Source organism: Chlorocebus sabaeus, chromosome 25 (assembly GCF_047675955.1).
Source record: "Chlorocebus sabaeus isolate Y175 chromosome 25, mChlSab1.0.hap1, whole genome shotgun sequence".
NCBI classification, from domain to species: Eukaryota; Metazoa; Chordata; class Mammalia; order Primates; family Cercopithecidae; genus Chlorocebus; species Chlorocebus sabaeus.
Window position 1 is genome coordinate 73,727,197 of NC_132928.1, and position 20,122 is coordinate 73,747,318.

The 20,122-nt window shown below is 36.1% G+C and overlaps 1 protein-coding gene across 8 annotated transcripts in view; it reads right to left on the minus strand.

Moving 5' to 3' along the window:
- The window catches only part of LYST (lysosomal trafficking regulator), a 226,267-nt gene that overhangs the window by 78,748 nt on the left and 127,397 nt on the right, over window positions 1-20,122 (minus strand). For 5 of the 8 annotated variants that reach the window (XM_007989866.3, XM_007989867.3, XM_007989863.3 and 2 more), the window contains 9 exons: window positions 17,382-17,513; window positions 13,841-14,468; window positions 12,150-12,327; window positions 10,385-10,554; window positions 7,978-8,208; window positions 6,930-7,096; window positions 6,130-6,282; window positions 1,735-1,896; window positions 904-1,095 (listed from right to left, as the gene is read on the minus strand). In XM_007989866.3, coding sequence (XP_007988057.3) covers window positions 904-1,095; window positions 1,735-1,896; window positions 6,130-6,282; window positions 6,930-7,096; window positions 7,978-8,208; window positions 10,385-10,554; window positions 12,150-12,327; window positions 13,841-14,468; window positions 17,382-17,513 — 2,013 coding nt within the window. The remainder of the gene's footprint in view (window positions 1-903; window positions 1,096-1,734; window positions 1,897-6,129; window positions 6,283-6,929; window positions 7,097-7,977; window positions 8,209-10,384; window positions 10,555-12,149; window positions 12,328-13,840; window positions 14,469-17,381; window positions 17,514-20,122) is intronic. The other 3 variants (XM_037986053.2, XM_007989871.3, XM_007989869.3) reach the window with 1 other exon arrangement.

Here is a 20,122-nt window from a genome sequence, read left to right on the forward strand (position 1 = left end):
AGTGAGCTGAGATCATACCACTGCAATCTAGCCTCGGTGACAGTGAGAACCCATCTCAAGAAAAAAGAAAAAAAGAGAGAGAAAGAAAAGTAAAAAAAGCTAAAAAAAGAAAAAAAAAACTTGAGTTTATCATGTTTTTCTAGTGATTAACAATTACTGTTTTCTTTTTCCTGTCTTCCTGGGGTTACCTGATCATTTTTTTAGAATTCCATTTTGACTTATCTATAGTGTTTTTTTAAAAACAATTTTCAGCTTTATTGTAATATAATTGACAAACAGAAATTGTATATAATTAAGATGTTTTGATATATGAATACATTGTCAAATAATCACCATAATGAAGCTAGCTAACATATCTAACACCTCACATAGTTACCATTTTTTTGGGTGTGTAGTGAGAACATTATTTATAGTGTTTTGGAGTGTATTTCTTTGAATAGCTTTTTTTAGTGGCTGCTCTAAGTATTACAATTTAAGTATGTACATATATATTCATTAGCCAATATGGAAATGCAAATTAAAACCACAATGAGATATCACTACACATCTGTCAGAATGGCAGTTCTGCAAGATTCATTGAGGGAAACTGGGTAAAGGATATACAGGGTCTCTGTATTATTTCTTTTATTTCTTAACTGTATGTGAATCTACAACAATCTCAAAAGATCATACTGGAAGTGCCATACGGTTTTAAACTGTTCAATCTGGGCTAGCATTGAACACACTGAAAGTGGACTTTTATTTAAGACTTACCAGTTCCAAATAAGAAACTCTTAATAATATGGATGTTAAGAACTGAAAAATAATGTTGCTTAAACATCTGAAAACTATCCAGTTTCCTCTTAGATTACTTCTCTTTCATTTTAAAAGCTGAGGAAAAACAAACTAATCCTACAGTCTTACCTTGATAAATAATCCTGTTGACTGCTAAAACGGTGAGCCTCTGCAGTCTCTGTGCAAGTTCTGTTTCAGTCGCCTGGCTAGGGTTCTCCTGGCTCATTCTCCGTTGCATCATCACATGAAGCTCATCATTTGCCACTGAACGCATTTTCATCAGAAGCGATTCAGTTTGAGCAAGGGGAAATTTTCGAGGACCTTCAAAAGTATATAAATTAAAACATCAAATGCCAGTGTTAATAAGGATCAAGGAAACTATTTTTGCTGAAACTTTTTGATTACCAGACCGTGAAAACAACCTTATTTACTACAAAGTCAATTTATACAAAGGAGAGAGTGATTAAGAGAAAATGATTTTCTCCCCCTTTCAAGAAGTGCAACAGTACTTTTGGTTTCAAAGTCCTAAATAACAATGTTGAAGCTAGTGACATAGCTTAGTAAAACATGTCATTTGGCAAAGTTCAAGTTAAAAAGTATTAAATGGGCTTAACTAGTTTAGAACATTTTGATAAAATAGTTTCAAATACTGTTTCACTTCTTTGTATTCCAAAATCAAGTTTTAATGCACATCATTTTTTAGTAAGAATATTACTATTTCTGGATAATTACTGTTGTTGAATTTCATAAAGTAGTTTTAAAAATTGTATATAGTGACAAAGTAGAAATCAGTCAATGACAGTGAAGAGATCAGAAAGGTGAATACAATTCCAGTGATTTGTTATTAAAATGATTTAGAACATATGCATCATTTGGAATTCAGTGCTACAAAGGCATTTCCTGAGAAAGGTTTCCTCAGACTGAACACAGAGGCGTGGCATTCCTGCACCATCACTGCACCTGCTCCAGGAGGTACAACACAGGTAGTGCATCCAGGAGAAAACTGGTGGGATGAGTCTTGATTTAATGAACTGAAGGAGAAGGGCATCGGAAGTTGACCATAGGAACCAAAATGATGTCTTGGTAGATGAGGAATAATGGAACCCTTCATTGGAATTGAACCTTTGTTTTAAATTATGAAAACATATATCAATTTCTATAAATAACCTCTATAAAAATTACATATGACTAAATTATAACAGGTTTTAACGACTTATCCTGTAAGATATTTAAATATTTTAATACTATTTTAGATTGCTTACTATTTTGGGTAATTAGTATTCTTAATCAGTTAATATATTTTGGTAGATAGTCACTTTTGAGGCAAAAAAAAAAAATACAAAAATTCATATCCTGTATATATTCAAGAGTTATACTGTCAAACAATATACTGAGTTTAAGCAGATTCTTCCTAACGTCTACATCTGATAGCTTTCATGCTGTATGTGCAGCTGATGATTGTAATTCAGAGGTATCACAATACACTGAATAAGGAAATGTTAAGTAAGTCTTTTTTAGTACTATGTATTAATACTAGAAAAAGTGGGAGGGTATTTCAGCACTCCTGCTATGAAGCCACACAGAGCTAGTGTGGCCTTAAGCACATTTCTTTCTAAACCTCAGTTTTCTCATACATAAGATGCAGATTAGAAAGAAAACAGAGCTTACTTCACAGGTGGATATTTATCACTATCTGACACTGTATTAAATATATTTGTTTATATGCTTATTCATCATTTCCCCCAGTACAAGTACCATGAAGACAGGTAAAATAGTAACTGGTACATGGTTGGTACCCAAGAAATATTTGATGTTTGATGGTTGAATAAACGGATAAAGAAAGAGTCGTTTTGTTGATAAAATAAAATAATGAATGTAAAACATAATGCCTAATTCTCACAAATAATAAAATACTTTTAATGGTTCATATTATTATTGGTAGAAATATAAAGTTCATTTGTATGTGAATTACTAATATAACTGTGTGTGTGTGAGAGTGTATGACAATTTAAATATATGTCTAGCATTCTAAATAATATCCTAATGCTGACTACTTCTACCTTCATGCATTAAGGGTGATGTGTAAAGTTTTTCATATTAATAAGCAGACAAGTAAAAAAATACATTTAAAAGTGTATATTGCTACCTTATTTATACTAGCAAAAACCAAGCAAAAAAACCTTTGTTTATCTATAGAAGTTACAGATTATCCACATCAAAATAATAGATTATTTTACAATCGTTAAAAATAAAAGAATGTTTATGTTTCTTAACATGGAAAAATATCTATAATAAATGACTAGAAATAGAAATCAATTTATAAACAGTAGGTAGAGCATGATACCATTTAGGTAAAATTATATATAAAGGTATGTATAGATACAGATATCTAGACCAAAAACAGATATAGAGGCTAAGGAATCAGAGCTTTGCTCACTGGGGTGGCAGGCAACTCAGAGTTGCTGAGCAGAAGAATGGTAAACCTGAGTGAGGTTGTAAGAAGATCAATCTGACAATAAAATAGTGTCTAACTCAGTTAGTAACGCAAGAACTTAAGGTCTAGATGTAATGAGAGTATTGCTGAAGAAACTTTGGTCCCAAGTCATGGATATCCTGGGGTTCAAGGTTTGAGTAAATGTGTCTATTATCAGAGTCTGGTGTGTGGCCACAGTGGAAGCCGCAACTGCTGGCAATTCCCACAACTTCTGCTGAAGGAGGAGAGGGTGGCAGTGGGGTTGGAGGTGTCACTCATCTCAGTAGTTTTCAACAAATGCTAAATGAATCCATTTAGGAATCCCCCCCACCACACCTAAACATTTATCAGTAAAGAGAACAGCTTAAGTCTTTGAAGGAACAATTCATTACCTAATTGATAGACATGACAGAAATAGAAATCCCTCTATGTCACTTTAGTATCATGGACAAATGGCCTTGAATTGGTTTTTGTAACCACACTGCTCAGAAACAGAAGAGCCTCAGTATTCTGCAGTTTTTGTACCTGTAGCATACAAAGCCAATATACTTTCGATGATATTTTTAAGTAATAGTGAAGAAACAAAAAGCACAATCTTCCCTAAGCATATGTGTAAAAAAACAACTTAGAAACAATTACAAAGCAACAACCGAACACATATAAAGTAGTATTTTGCAAACTAGATTCACAAAGATAGAATTTAAATAAGGGCAGTATTTAAAACAGGGAGGATTCTTGAGAGAGACTTCCGAGAGAGAGAGATGGTTCCTAAGAGATATAACAGACCTGGAATGAGTAGATGTGGTGTAGGACACAAACGGGTGAGTATAGGGGTGCATGTGCCAGCAGTCCCTAGTTCCTAGGATGCAGTGGGTCTTAAGATGAAGAAGCTGGACTGGATGACTTTTAAGGTCTTTTATTAAGCTAAAAACTTGTAGGATTCTGTAAGTCTCCTACAGCTCACAGCAACCACATTTACTTAGAGTGAAAAACACAAGGCCAAGTATAATAAGAAGCTAAGAAGTCAGAAAAAAGGAGAGCCATCTAGTGAAAAGACTAAAAGTTCATTATCTGTTTTAAAATGACTCAAACTAAAAAAAAAAAAAAGATAACAAACTTGAAGCTATGTAGGGCTCTAAGGCTCAAGGTGACAAAAATGCTAGTATCTAAAGAGATTAAAGACTCCTAGAGAAATCATTGACCAAACGGGAAACAGCAAGAGGACTATTGTGTTAGCCCAGGCACAAGGTGATAATTAACTAAAACCAGAGATCTAGGGATGGAAGCAGAGGAGGAACAGATATGAAAATGAGAAGTATCAATACAAAAGAAACAGCAGGGGTAGCAAAGGTATACTTTCTGATATCAACAGAGGGCGAATTCCATCTAAGCAGTCACTGACTATATAAGGAGTCCTGCAAAGGAAAGATGTCCAGCAATCATGTTTTGGCATGCAGGAAGCTAAGCATTAATTCTAGAACTGATAAAGAATCTATTTCTACTCAGGGCAAAAGAGATGTACAACTAGCAGGGCAGCTCAAGAAGAGAGTGCATTCAGATATTAAATAAGGAATAATGTAGCGGGGCAGTAGGTTTAGTTACATAGATGTTTTAGAAGTTTTATTTATATAAGTTTGATTTAGCATCATTTAAACATACTACTGCAAAACAATGTGTACTTGGAAGCTTTTCTTTACAAGTGAGTTTTTCACATGGTTTAAAATTTTTGCATAGCATTGAACACAGAAGTAGCTTAACACAGGTGAAAGAAAGATTTGAACTTAAGTGAATTTGAGACAGTAAGACTGATTAAACTTTAAACAATTTACCAAATACTCTGTTTGGAGATGGTGTGTGTATATGCACATGCATACGCATATTTATCTACTATGTATATATACGTATGTGTGTATATCCTGTGTATGTGGTGTTCATGTTATCTTTCTGGCTTGTATTCAGATAAAGGTCATAGCAGATTTTGTAGAAAAATAAGGAAGCCTAACAATATTAATGTTTATTATTTGATGACATGTACTAATGTATACCAAGCCCTGACATCATGTGCATTTTAACCATGTGCAAGCCACCATCATCTGCCCTGACTACTGTAATAGCCTCCTACCTGGACTCCCCACTACCTCTCTTCTCTTTCTCTCCCCTAACCCACTTTCCACACAGAAGACACAGTGATCTTTATAAAACAGAAAGCTGTTTATAGTATGACACCTACTTAAAATCTTTGATGACTTCCCATTAGGATAAAATCTAAGCTCCTTAACAAGGCCTGCATGATTAAAAAATGACTTTGGCCCATACCATACTGTACAGCCTCTTCTGGTGTCCCAGTCTTATCAAGTGACACATTCTAGGTAAATGGCTTTCTTTATTTCTCTGAACAAGCTCAGCTTTTCTCTGCCTTGGAAGCTTCACATAAGCCATCCATTCTGCCTGTAATACTCTTTTTCTGACTCTCCACCTTGCTAACTCCTTTCTCATCCTTTACATCTATATTGAAATCCCACCTTATCAGAGACTTCCCTAACTCCTGATGTAGATTGCCCTGTTATAATCTCTATTCCTACCCTCTACATTTCCCTACTATTTTACAATCTCCGCAGGGGCAGAATCTGTGTCTGTATTTTTTTCATCATTGTATCTCCAATATTTTAGCACAATGCTCAGCACATGGTAGGCAGGTGCTCAAGAAATAACTGGATGAGAAAAGCACTAAAAGTAAGCAGTAGAATAGTTTCCTCCAGGAAAAAATCTTTCTTAAATTTTATGTAAAACAAGAAATATTTTAAAAATGTGAATTGCATAAGAACATAGGAAGGTCAAGCTAGCTCAATTTATGGTTATTAAAATATGATTTCAATACTCGCCAGCAATGCTTTTCCGCTTTTGAACTATTGCATGATGGGGAGCAGAAGGTGACTGGAGTGAATCTGTGAGGTTTTCAGAGTCATGATTTGCGGTGGTCCTTATAAATTCCATAGCAGCCTGGAGAACTCTAAGCTGTAGTGCAACAGCCATATCTAAAAACAGAAGATACTAGAATGTTTTCAAGCTATGTGGTTATTAATTTTTTAATTGAACTGATTTTATGTATCATGACAATAATGTTTTGTTAGATATAAATTTTAAAATTTTGGTCAGCATGGGGGTGATAGTCGTAGACATTTTAAAATTCTTGTTAAAGGCAATTTTAAAGCAAATTTACAAATGGTCACTAAAAAACCTTCAATGGAAAAATATTAGCTCACAAATTTATTTCATTTTAAAAATTGTTTCAAAGAAGAGGGTTTTTTTCTATATAAGGCAAAAGTTTAACCAGCAATTATCATACATTTTGTTTCATATTCACTTTAATAATTACCATTAAAGAAAACAAAAGGGTATTACTATGCAACATATGCTTTTAAATTCTACTTGGTAAGAAAAATCAGTGACATCTTTCAATTATGTATTGCCAACTACTAACTTACATGGTGGAATCACTTTTTCTATTTTTGCCACTTTTTCAAGCCTTTTTAGGCTTCTTTTTAAAAACTGATACATATTATCACAAAATTAATGTTAAACTTTTAGTAAAAGAGTTTCTAAGAAGAAAGAGATTGTGCTCAAATAACAGGTTTGTCTATTATACAACTCCCTCCCCAAATTTGTAAAAATTAAATCTTACTTTGTGTCCTCTTGTTTTTGCTATTTTGAAGATATCCAAGCATTACAATAAGGTCTTCAATAACCCTAAAATATTGTGAGCCTGAGGAACTGCAAGCATGAATTGTAATTGCTATGAAAAGTTGCTGTATATCACACGCAAGCAATTTATATTCACTGACGGGAATGCTAAAGATAACAACAAAAGAAGAAAACAGAACATTTATAAGAAAAAGAACAAATAATTTAAGACACAGCTAACCGATTTAAAAGGTTTAAATTCCTGTTTGACCAGCTTGCACTCATTCATGCAGTCATTCGATATTTATTCACACTTATTCTATGGCAAGTAATATGTAGTGTGTATGCTAGAAATAGAAATAAGATACACTTTGACACCTGTCAAAAATACATAGTTTTTCAGAAAACCGGACAAGTAAACAGATCACTATAAATAGTAAATGGTTGTAAGTGCAATACTAGAGATTAATACAAGATACTATAAGAACACACAGACAGGTTTCTAGTCCACACTAAGGATGAAGATTGTGTGGGTACGAACAGGAACATTCTGCAAAGGCTTTTCAGAGAAGGTGAATTTGACTAAATTAATTAACCTCTCTGAATCTCACTTGCATAAATTAGAGTTATCTTTAGGACTAAAAGAGGTAATAGATTTGCATTTATATTAATCACTTATAAATACCCAATAAATATGAATTAGTTACTTTTGGTCTTCAATCTTAATCTTGATAATCTACCTCAATGTATGATATTAGGCCTATAATGCTTCTCTCCATCTGGGTTTTCCAAATCAAGCAAGGGTTGGAAACTAACTCGGGCCAGTTAATAAAGTAGCATACAGGGACATTCAGTAAATACAATTTCTTGCTTTTTTTCTTTCTTTCTTTCTGTTATTATTATTATTTTTTACTTTTATTTTAGGTTCAGAGGTACACAGGAAGGCTTCTTACATAGGTAAACTCGTGTATTAAAGTACACTAATACTTAAGTTTTCCTGTTCTAAAGTATTTATCAGATGTAATTTTAAATAATAATTTTAAACTTACTTCTTTTCTAATCCATTCAGGGCTGCTACTGTATTACATAACACATAGAGTAGACCATTATCCAGCAACATATCTGCTACCTTAGAACAGGAATTTAAAATTTGGAGAAGAAGTAAAAGAGCATTATGCAAGAGTATGTTGTCATACAGAGAGGTCTCGATTAGTCCTAGAATAGGAATGACAGACCACTTCTGAAACAGTCCCGTATTTCTCACATCTTCCAGATCAAATCTATAATAAATAATACAGTTAAGAGCATGTTAGAAACAATTAGTCACAAAACAAGAAAATATGATAGCAACTATGGGTCATTTTGTTAACTTGATTTTGAAGTCATAAAAAAAATTGAGGGAGTAAGGATTCTTAACCTGTTTTTAAGATTATAAAGTCCCTTCAATAATAGGGTAAAAGCTGTTGCTAGAAGTCCATCCCAAGATAAATACACAAACATTCACGTGAAATATGCATGCAATTTTATGGTTTTAACTGATTTATTTTAATTTATCCATGAGCCCCTTATGTCCAAAGAAACTGTTTTGGGGCTACAAGTGCACAGGAAAATTATTATGATTATTTTACATAGTGTTTGAGAGACAGTGAACTAGTAAAAAGAAGTCTAGCAAAAGCGAATGATTCTTCAGTTCTTATCCCAATACAACTTGCCTCTGGGATGGAATGAAATTAGCTAAGTATTTTGTGCCTCATTTTCCTTATCTGTCAAAAATATGTGGTGATATATGTCCTCTTTTCTTCTCAAGGCTATTGTGAAAATCAAATAAGGTAATGCAGAACTGTTTCGTGAAAGTCAAAAGTTGTATATAAATGAAAAGTAGCATTGAAACTATCATAATAATTTAGTAAATTCTTTAAGGTCTGAATTTGTCTATCACAATAAGGAGACACACATTTCTCTCTATTCTATCATAAGCAGAAATTACAATTTAATTTCTGCCAAACTTTTGGTTTGGGAGAAAAATATTCTTTTATTTTTACACTTATTTGCTAATCCATCAGCATTCTACTAGGGTCAAAACTCAATAATCAGTGTATCCAGGAATTCTAGGTGAGGGATTTACTCCTCTCCTAGATAACCTGAAAGCTCTGAGGAGACTAATGAGTTCCTATATGGATCCTTTATGTAATCTGTCACTGAAAATACACCAGCTATCTTTCGTTTTTTCTTTCTTTTTTTTTTTTTTTTGAGACAGAGTTTCACTCTTGTTGCCCAGGCTGAAGTGCAATTGTGCAATCTTGGCTCACTGTAACCTCCGCCTCCCGGGTTCAAGCGATTCTCCTGCCTTAGCCTCCCAAGTAGATGGGATTACATGAATGTGCCACCGTACCTGGCTAATTTTGTATTTTTAGTGCAGACAGGATTTCATCATGTTGGTCAGGCTGGTCTTGAACTCCTGACCTCAGGTGATCCACCCGCCTCTGCCTCCCAAAGTGTTGGGATTACAGGCAAGAGCCACCGTGTCCAGCCTCACCTGTCTTTTCAGTTAATCTCCTCATGTTAATACTATATGCCAAATCTTAGCTATCACTTTCATCTGATGCAGCTTTTATTTGTTTCTAGTTTCTAACTAGTGAATGAACTATGAAGGATGAAGTTATATTAGAAAGAATATCATATGGCAAATAATACATTGATTTACCTGGAAAACTACTTTTAGCAGATTTTTTTTCTAAAGGTGACTAAAAGATTTTGTTAAGAGTGAGTTCACTAAATTTTACATTTAAGACAAAAGATCTTGCTGGGTGTGGTGGCCCACACCTATAACCCCAGCACTCTGGGAGGCCAAGGCAGGAGGATGGCTTGAGGTCAGGAGTTAGAGACCAGCACGGGAAACACAGCAAGACCCATCTCCACTAAAAGTAAAAAAAAATTAGCCAAGTGTGGTGGTGCATGCCTGTAATCCTAGCTACTCGAGAGGCTGAGGTAGGAGGATCCCTTTGAATCTAGGGGTTCAAGGCTGCAATGAGCTGAGGCATGACTGTGTCTCTCCGCACTCCAGCCTGGGTGACAGAGTGAGACACTGTCTCCAAAAAAAAAAAAAAAAAAAAAAAAAAGCTGGGCATAATGGCTCACGCCTGTAATCTCACACCTGTAATCCCAGCACTTTGGGAGGCTGAGGCAGGCAGATCATGAGGTCAGGAATTTGAGAACAGCCTGGTCAACATGGTGAAAACCTGCCTCTACTAAAGATACAAACAATTAGCTGGGTGTGGTGGTGCGTGCCTGTAATCCCAACTACTTGGGAGGCTGAGGCAGGAGAATCGCTTGAACTCGTGAGGCGGAGGTTGCAGTGAGCTGAGATTGCACCACTGCACTCCAGCCTGGGCAATAGGCCGAGAAAAAAAAAAAAGACAAGATTCCCAATTATAGTGGAGGGAAGAACATACTTACTCTTCATCAAGGCCAATATGTCGACCAAAGAACATTTCAATGAAGCATTCTAACAATTCTTGAGTTCCTCGATGAAGATACAACTGGTTGGCTAGCAAGGAAAATCCACGATTCTTCAGAAATTTATCCTTTTGTTCCTTAGATGCTCTAGCAAAATATGCATCTAATAGCTAAAGAAAAACTTTAAGTCAATTTAGACAATGCATTAAAATTAATGTATACAAATCAGTGTAACACAACTGCATTTGTAAATTATTAAGTTCATATGTACAGAAGAACATAGAAAGCTTAAAAAAATGCCATCACCACAGCAAAGCAAAAATGAATTTGTCTTTGGCTACTGCAGAATGCTAATGATGACTCTATCTTGGAGATCTTAATGATTCTCTCATGGGGAAACTGGCATTTTTAGTTGAACATGGACACCTAGTAGACTGGCAAACTTAGTTAAGTATAAGTAGAATATTCTTTCCTAATGCTGAGGGGGGAAAATCCGTAAACTATGCTCTCTCTGCAAATCTATCTATATCTGTATCTATATCTGTATCTATATCTATATCTATATCTATATCTATATCTATATCTATATCTATATCTATCCTAGAGCTCCACTTCTAGGCTTCTTGACAGATTATTTATTCTGAGCACAGGCCCGAATTTCCACCCTTCTCTAACATCTTAAATGCAACACATGTGATACCAAATTAATCCTTCCACCTCTTTCTCACCTTTAATGATTCTCTCACAGTAGCAATAGACTCCTTTCCCTCAGACACACATCTATTTATTCCCCTACTAAAAAAACTTTCTAAGTTTACAGCATAACACTTTGTAAATACTATGTATTTATTAATACTGCCACTGCAGCACTCATCACAGAATTCCTTACATTTTACTTAGTTAAGTATGAGACTCTCCCTTCTAGACTGTGAAATTCTTGAATGTAGGAGCTTATATTATTTCCCTCTATATACTATATTGCAACTAGCTCAGGGACTTACACATGAAATGGGAGCTCAATACTAGGTTGTATTGCAAGTGATTAAACAATACCTACATCCAAACAAACCAAAGAAAATGAGAATCTTTACAAGATTATTTTAATATTGGGTTGTTTTCTAATGGAAACTATTCATATCAAGCATTTACTCATTCAATAATATACTTAGTACCTATTACACAAGATGCCCACCCTCATGAAGCTTATATTTGTGAGAAATTTAAAAAACAAGCACACAGATTAAAAAGATAATTACAAGACATAAATAGGATGCTATGATAGAATAAACAGTAAGATCAGAGGGAAGTGATTTTGATAAGATAATCAGGGAAGGTCTTTTGAAAAGGTGTCATCTAAGCTGAGACCTGAAGTAAATGTCTAAAATTTGATAGTACACTGAAGAAGAGATTTCCAGTGAACCATGTGTTCCTTGTAATTTTTAACAAAACAGATTTACTAAGTGTTCAGATATGGGGATTTATTGGTAGATTTAAAAAAATGTACTGATATGAACCAATATATGGAGAGGGACTTAAAACTGGATGAGGCAAAAATATGACCATGTAACCAAAAACCCCTATATCCCTAAAGCTATCAAAATAAAAAAATTAAAAAACAATGTGAGTAGTAAGTAACAAACTATATTAGTTCATTATTCTAAAATATAAAGATTCAAGTCTACCTTAATGTATATACTCAAAATTTTAAATTACATACATCTTTATTTTTCTGAATTAAAATAACATATCCAGTATTTGCCCTTACTTTAATAACACCTTGTTGTATAGCTGGTGACGGGTGGTTAATGAGGACCAAAAGTGTATCTGCTTGAATAAGCTTGTCCATCACATCTTCAAGCATAACATCAGGCAGGATAAGAAGAACCCCACTTAGGAGTTCATATAATCCACAGCATATAGGTACCAAACAGTCTTCAGTTACACTAAAATAGAGACCAAAAAAGTCTTACTAACATGATGAGAAAAGTACATGATGATTACCTCAGGAACTGTGACAAGTAGTAGCATTCTTTGACAGGTGAAACAAATGTTCATAAAGTTTAAGAAATGTTTCCTAATTTAACTGTCATTAACAAATTTACCATCACTTTTTATCATTGATTTTTCTGGGCATATAGTCTATAACACTATTCGATTCTACATCTCTGATGTCTAATACAGTAGTCACTGTTACTTATGCTATTTATTTAAAGTTAAACTAAAAATTCAGTCCCTCAGTTGCATCAGCCACATTTCAAGTGCTCAATAGGCATATGTGGCTAGTGCCGACTGTATTAGACAGCATGAATACAACATGTCCATCACTGGAGAAAGTTTCACTGGACATTGCTACTTGAGATGCTATTGGAAATGTTTTTTCCACCAAGGAAGAAACAGTTTTATTAGGAGTGTAGGCATGTCAGAAAAACGCAGTTCAGTCACAGAGCAGAGAGGCAAATATTGGTACAGGGGAAGAATCTAGCATTACAGAATATCCTCTCAAGAATCAAGTGTGAAAATAAAACCTCGATCTAAATATCCTAACAAATGCTGCTGGGTTTAGCCCAGGTGAAACTTCTGGAAGCTCCTGGTGAAATGAGATTTTTTCATAAAGGAATGCTCTCTAGCGCTGCTGCATCTGAGCTCCACGTAAAGTCATGGGTCTGCGATAGCAGAAGTAGAGAAAAAGATAAGTGGGATATCTCATCACCAAAGCAAGGTCATCTGTGTCCAGGTGAGAGAGGAACCTTAAGTGTTTGGAGAGAGAACAAACTGGGGTAGCAGAAGAAAAATGGCTGAAGAAATACAACGTCTAGGCAATGTCTGTCATGACGTGGAGGACTCTGTGCAGTCTGATGTGAGCCTGTCCTGGGAAACACCGGCATTTCTTTCTGAGGCCATTTTAGCTCTCTTCTGACTTCATCCAGAGCAGAACTGCCAATGTTCGGCACCAAGACCTGCATTATAATTACCTGAGTGGAATGGAGTGACCACCCTATGACACCCGTTCCTCTTCCCTTCTGGAGCAGTCACTTGTCTCAAATAAAGTGAGATGTTACCCAGGACAGGCCCAATCTAGAAACCACTTCCACCTTCACATGAACACCAAGTGGAGAGAATCATTCTCAAGAGTCAAAGCTTTAGAGAAATCCTATCATTTCTCTGTCCTGAAGAATTTTTCCTTAATAACTATAAGGAATTAAACCACAATATATACATATTTTAAATGCTACTTATGGTTTAGATTTTGGTTAAATATGGAATTCAATATTATCTAGCATTAACATAAGGAAAAATATATCTTTCTGTTTGTTATTATTACATATATAAAGAAATAAACTTTTCTGTTTGTTATATTATAAGAAGTGGCATAATGAAGACATTTCCAGCTGGGTAGAGAGTCTTTAAAGAATAGTAAAATAAAGGTGGAAGGAGTGCACAAAAACACATAAGTACCTGTGAGCACTTGCAGTTCGGATGTAATTTGGCTCATAACGAAGAGAATAGGCAAAGTTTTCCCAGTCATCAGTGTTCCTATCAACAAGACTTGGCCAACGGCCAACAGCTGCAGATCCATTCTGTGAAGGAAAGGCTAGCCCAAGGCTTGCAACAGTGCTGTGGCTTCGCTGGAAGGCGGCCAACCCCTTTAGGTAATCAGGTCGGCGTGGGCAGGACTCATCCCCAGGACTGTCATCTTCTGACCTGGGTTCTGCTCCCAACTCTTTATGATCTGCTTTGACCACTGGAAATCCCAGCACTCCTTTTGGGACATCACTGACAGAGACTTGGGCTGAGAGAACAGCTTCCATTTCACAAACAGTTTTTGCAGACTCACAGCTACTGATGAATGCATCCTCTTTGCCTTTTTTCAGTGTGTCGGAACTCCCCAAAGAATTTTGTTTCTCTGATTGGATGGCAACATAAGTATCTGCAATATTTTGTAACCTGTCAATACTACAACCCAAACTTCCAGTCAGTTTTTTTGATTGCATTAGTAGTGAAGAAGTAGGGAATGCTGGTAGGCTTCTAGAACGCAGCATATGGGCGGCCATCTGTTGTGGAATAATATTAGAGGAATTCTCTCCTGGTAAGAATAGATACAAAAATATTACTTAAAAACCTATTAAGTGGGACCACCTCTCTTTTGCATTATAAATTGCAACCAGAGCAAAAGCCCATTTATCTAGCACTGTTAAAATCCATATAGGTTAATTTTACAAGTAACTAATGCTTAAAATTCCTTTACTTTTTCTTTTTTTAAGAGACAGGGTCTTGCTCTCTTACCCTGACTGAAGTGCAGTGGTACTATCACAGCTTACTGCAGCCTCTAACTCCTGGGCTCCAGATAGCCTCCCACCTCAGCCTCCAAGCAGCTGGGACTACAGGCATGCGCCCCCACACCTGGCTTAATGCTTAAAATTCTTAAATGTCAAAACTATTTTTATTTTAACCACTTTTTATTAATATATTCCCAAAACATATGTCTTTTTCTGTCTCAATAAAATACAGTATTGACTGAATGATTCAGTCATCAGGATTAATGGTTCTACTGTGCTGAAATTAAGTGAATTAAGTGAAACTCAATTTACGTCAGGCTAGCAGTTACCAGGATGTAGTGGAAAGAGTGTGGGCTTTGCAACTAGATATAATTGGATTCAAATGATAGTGAGGTGGTCCAAGGTAAATCACTTAATTGTACTACAGTTTCTACAAATGTAAAATGAGGGTTCAGAATATCTACTTTGTAGGGTTGCTTTAAAGATTGAGATTATATTTGTGATGCACCTAGCATAGAGGTCAACACATAATAGGTGCTCAAAAAATGGTAGTACTTGTTGTTACTAGCCTAAACAGCCCTAGACAGTTCTCTCTCTCCTCCATTTTTGCAGTCACTTCTTGCTGCTATTAGTGAGAAGTAATAGTTTCTTTTCTTGTCACAGCTCTCTAATTTACTGCTTCTAATATTCTATGTAGGAAGACACCAGAAAAATTATTCTCATTGTAATGCATGGGATATAAGTGCATGCCATTCAAGGTGTGGTCTGTGAACCAGTAGCATGGGCATCAACACCACCTGTGGGATTGTTGGAAATTCACATTCTCAGGCTCCACCCTAGATCTACTGATACAGAATATATGAGGGAGGGGCCCAGGAATCAGTGTCAACAAGCTCTCCAGGTGATTCTTTCGCAGGTTAAAATTTGAGACCATGAATACAGAGTAAACAGGCATTAAGTGAACTGCTTTAGAGCATAGACTTTGTGGCAATAAAATAGCTCCATAGCTCAGAATTTTTTTCTAGTTACTTCTGGATTTTGGCTAGAGAGTTAAAGTTGCCAAAAGATTCTGTTCAAAAGATCTGGAAAAAATGGAGGTATGATTGTATTTGAAAATGTTTCAAAATGACACAGATGATTTAAAAAACAAATATGTCCTGTAAAATTCCAAATAAAACTAATTTGAAAAGGCCAGGTGCAGTGGCTCGAGCCTGTAATCCCAGCACTTTGTGAGGCCGAGGTGGGTGGATCGCTTGAGCCCAAGAGTTCGAGACCAGCCTGGGCAAAAAGACAAAACCCTATCTCATTTATTTAAAAAAAAAAAAGTTTTTTTTAAAAAAAGAAAAAAAACTAATAAAAACATAGCCTTAAAATATTATTATAAAAGGCATAAAAAGTGCTAGAGAATAACTGAAACACTTTGGGAGGAAAACAAAACTAGAGACTAATACCTACATACCTAGTTCTATCTACCTCTATTACTATCTCACCCGCACTATTTAAAAATTAGGATTGAAGCTAAAGACAAGACTAGGACTGACAATAAGAGCAATGTCCCAGTATGGAAAAGGACGGTAGTCAGGTAAGGAAAAGATGTATGGTCAGTTTGCAACTAGAAAACCTGCACCTATTCTTTTTTTCTATAAAGTAGTGATGAGACTCTGTTAAGAGTAAATTAGGAAGACAGAAAAGTACCGTAGGCTTAAAGACTTGAATATACTTACTATGGAAATAGAAGATGGTATTGATTCTGAACATACCTAAAAATTACAGGGCAGCATTTAAAGCTCTACTACAACTTTCAGCAGTACCACAGCGGTTAGGCTGAGGCCAGGTTAGCATTTTTCAGTTCAAGAATACCAACAGGCCAAGGGGACAAGGAAACTGAGATAGTTTCCAACTGAATAACTGCTGAAGTTATTGGCTAATGTGACCTAGGCTGGACAGGGAAAGCGAGACAAGGGGAACTTTGGAGTATGATTTAAAAAAAAAACAAAAACAAAAACAAAAAACAAAAAACAAAGACGGGAGGTTGACAGTTACAGAGGATGACTGCATCCCCTTTGCCTTTTTTCAGCATGTCAGAACTCCCCCAAAGGATTCCGTTTCTCTGGTTGGCTGGAGGGCTAATGATACAGAAAGATTCTGTTCAAACGACCTGGAAAAAAAATGGAGCCACGTACAGTATTTGAAAATGTTTCAGAGTGATGCATGTGATTGAAAAATAGATCACATAGATAGAATAGAGTGGGATACTGGAGTTTCACAGGTGCTTGAAAGCATTCTTGATGATGATAAAGTCCAAGACAGATGCATGCAGAGTGGTAAGACAAAGTAGAGAAAGGGTACCCTGAGTCAAAAAATGTGAAGCTGGAGTATTGGATGGCCATTTATCTGGCAAGTGAAGTTGTCTAGAATCATGGTTTTAGGTAGAGAGAAGATAATAAAAATTTTTTAAAAGCTTCTGAAGAAAATGGTAAAATAAATCAGAAGCTTGATGAAAGACAAATGACTATGATAAGAGAGGTCAGAGAATGCCAGAACAAGATAGCATGAGCCTTATCCATTTTCTCAATTCTCTTGAGGACCTGTGCTGGGTGTCTCTTGTTAGATTGAATGAGGTTGTACTATATATACTTCTAAAATATGTACAATTTAATTCTCTAAGAATATTCAGAACTAAAGTGAGAAGGCTATACTTCCATTATTGCTATTTTTACCTTCATATGGTGAAGCAGTAAAACCAGATGGGCTTATTACCATAAATCCAGGGCTCATAAGGGACCTTCCTCCACTGCTGGAATGCCTCAGGTACATGATTGACTGTACTTTCTCCTGAAAGATCTTGCCATCTAGAATCCAAATTTTTTTTGAGAGAGCAAAATTTTTAAAAAGGATAAAACAAAAATACAACTTTAAAAGCAGATCATTAAATTGAAATTTTGACAAAAAGATGTTTAAAGAGAACAATATATGGCATACTTTATACTAAGGCACATTTGATATGTGAATACGTACTCTTCACAATTTTTTAGTACAGATTTTGCTGTTATTATTTCTGGCCACATTAACTTCTATTTTCTTAATTCTAACTGTACTTACAGTTATTTCTATGGTTTAACATTTAACTGTTCACTTTTTATATGTTATTATCATCTCTCAAGGGAGACTGTTCATCTGTTCATTTCTTGAGTAAAGGACTGTGTCTTTTATTTTTATAAATCCCCATCAGTGTCTAATTGTAAAAACTAATCATTTCTGAGCTTCATACTTATAAATTCGACTGCTTGGTTTCTTAAATGAATCACAAATGCAACAAATCTAAATCTGAATCATCTTTTTGCCCTAAATTTACTCCTTCTGTTTTGTTCTTTGGGAAGTTCCCATGTGGGAACCTGGAGCCACTCTTGACCACTACCTTTCCTTTATCCATGGCAAATCAGTCAAGTTCTGCTGACTTTTTCTCTTTTTTTGAGACAGCCTTGCTCTGTTGCCTAGGCTGGAGTGTGGTGGTGTGATCTTTGCTCACTGCAACCTCCACCTCCCTGGTTCAAGCAATTCTCATGCCTCAGCCTCTCAAGTGGCTAGGATTACAGGCATGTGCCACCACGCCCAGCTAACTTTTTCTTTTCTCTTTCTTTCTTTTTTTTTTTTTTTTTTAAGGAGAGACGAGGTTTCGCTATGTTGGCCAGGCTGGAGTTGAACTCCTGGCCTCAAGTGATCCGCCCACCATGGACTCTCAAAGTGCTGGGATTACAGGCATGAACCACCATGCCTAGCGCGACTTTATTTTTTGTTTCTTGAACTCTTCTTTTCCCTACTATAGTGCTATAATTCAGGCTTTATCATCTCTCAACTGGATTACTATCAGATTTCTAAATGGTATCCTTGATGAACATCTCGTTACTCTCAAATCCTCACAGCTACCAGAATTCGCTCTCTCTCGAATGTCAACTCTTGCTTAAAACCTTCCAGTGGCTTTCTATGCCTCCTTACCACCTTGGATAAAATCCAAGCTTCTTGTCCGCAAGAATTACCACTGTTTGTCCCTAGGCCCCTCCCCAGCCTTGTTTCATTAATTACATTTCAGCAACACCACTTTCTCCTAGTTCCCTGTCAAGCTGTTTCCTTTGCCTGGAAGGCCTTTCTCTTTGATTCCCACTCATCCTTTAAGATTCAGGGCAGGCAACACCTCCTCTGGGAAATCCCCCCCAGTCTTCATATGCTCTATGCTACCAGAAAACAAAAATGTTGACTTCCTTATCACTGTGCTTTCCATGTGGCATGATATAATCATTTCTTTATGCTCTTTCCCTTAACTAACCTGTAAGCATCTTAAGAGAGGGGGCCATATTTTACCCATCTTTGTAACTAACCCACTTCCAGAATCTTTATAATGTGCTGAGACTACCATAAAGTTATGCTATCTAATTTCATTTGGACCTTTACTACTGCTCATTTTATTCATTTACTATGGTTTTTTTTCTTTTTTCTTCTTTTTTTTTTTTTTTTTTTTTTGAGATAGAGGTTTGTTCTTGTCGCCCAGGCTGGAGTGCAATGGCACGCTCTTGGCTAACTGCCACCCTCGTCTCCCGGGTTCAAGCCATTCTCCTGCCTCAGCCTCCCAAGTAGCTGGGATTACAGGCATGTGCCACCAAGCCAGGCTAATTTTTTTGTATTTTTAGTAGAGATGGGGTTTCGCCATGTTGGTCAGGCTGGTCTTGAACTCCTGACCTCAGGTGATCTGCCTGTCTCGGCTTCCCAAAGTGCTGGGATTACAGGCGTGAGCCACTGTGCCCGGCCCCATTTACTATATCTCTTAAAATGGCTATTGTACAACTAGTTTTCCAATGTAAATTTATGACTCAGCTTTCTTGTAGGTACATTCTTGCTTTCTTTCTTACCACATTACATTTCCCTGGTTCTTAAAAAAAACTGATTATTCCATCTTTCTCTTTTACTGATTCTTCGTTCTTGTCTTACCCTCCAACTAGTAATATTACCAGCAGTTCTTTCCTTAGCTTTCTCTTTCCTTCTCTCTCTCTACTTTTCTTCAGTGGTCTCATCTGTTCTCAGAGCTTCACCTCACTTCTATGTGGACCGCTCCTTATAACCTACCCTTCCTTCTTCATGCTGTAACCCTCATTCCCAATTGCCTACTAGAAAATCATATTATAAATAACTGTAGGGAACCTCAAATACAACATATATTATACAATCAAAGCCATTCTCCTTTTTCCTTAACACCCCCAGAGTCATTCCATCCTAAACTTCCTACTTCTCAATTTATCCCTCCTTTCCAGTTCCACTATTACTATGCCCAGATTCTGTTATCTTGTCTCTCACGGACTATTATAATTGGGCTCACTGCCCCTAGTTCCTTATTTCTGAATCCTGCTGCAATAATTTACTTATATCATAGCCTTTGTTCAAAACAAACAAACAAAATCCTTTCAATGAC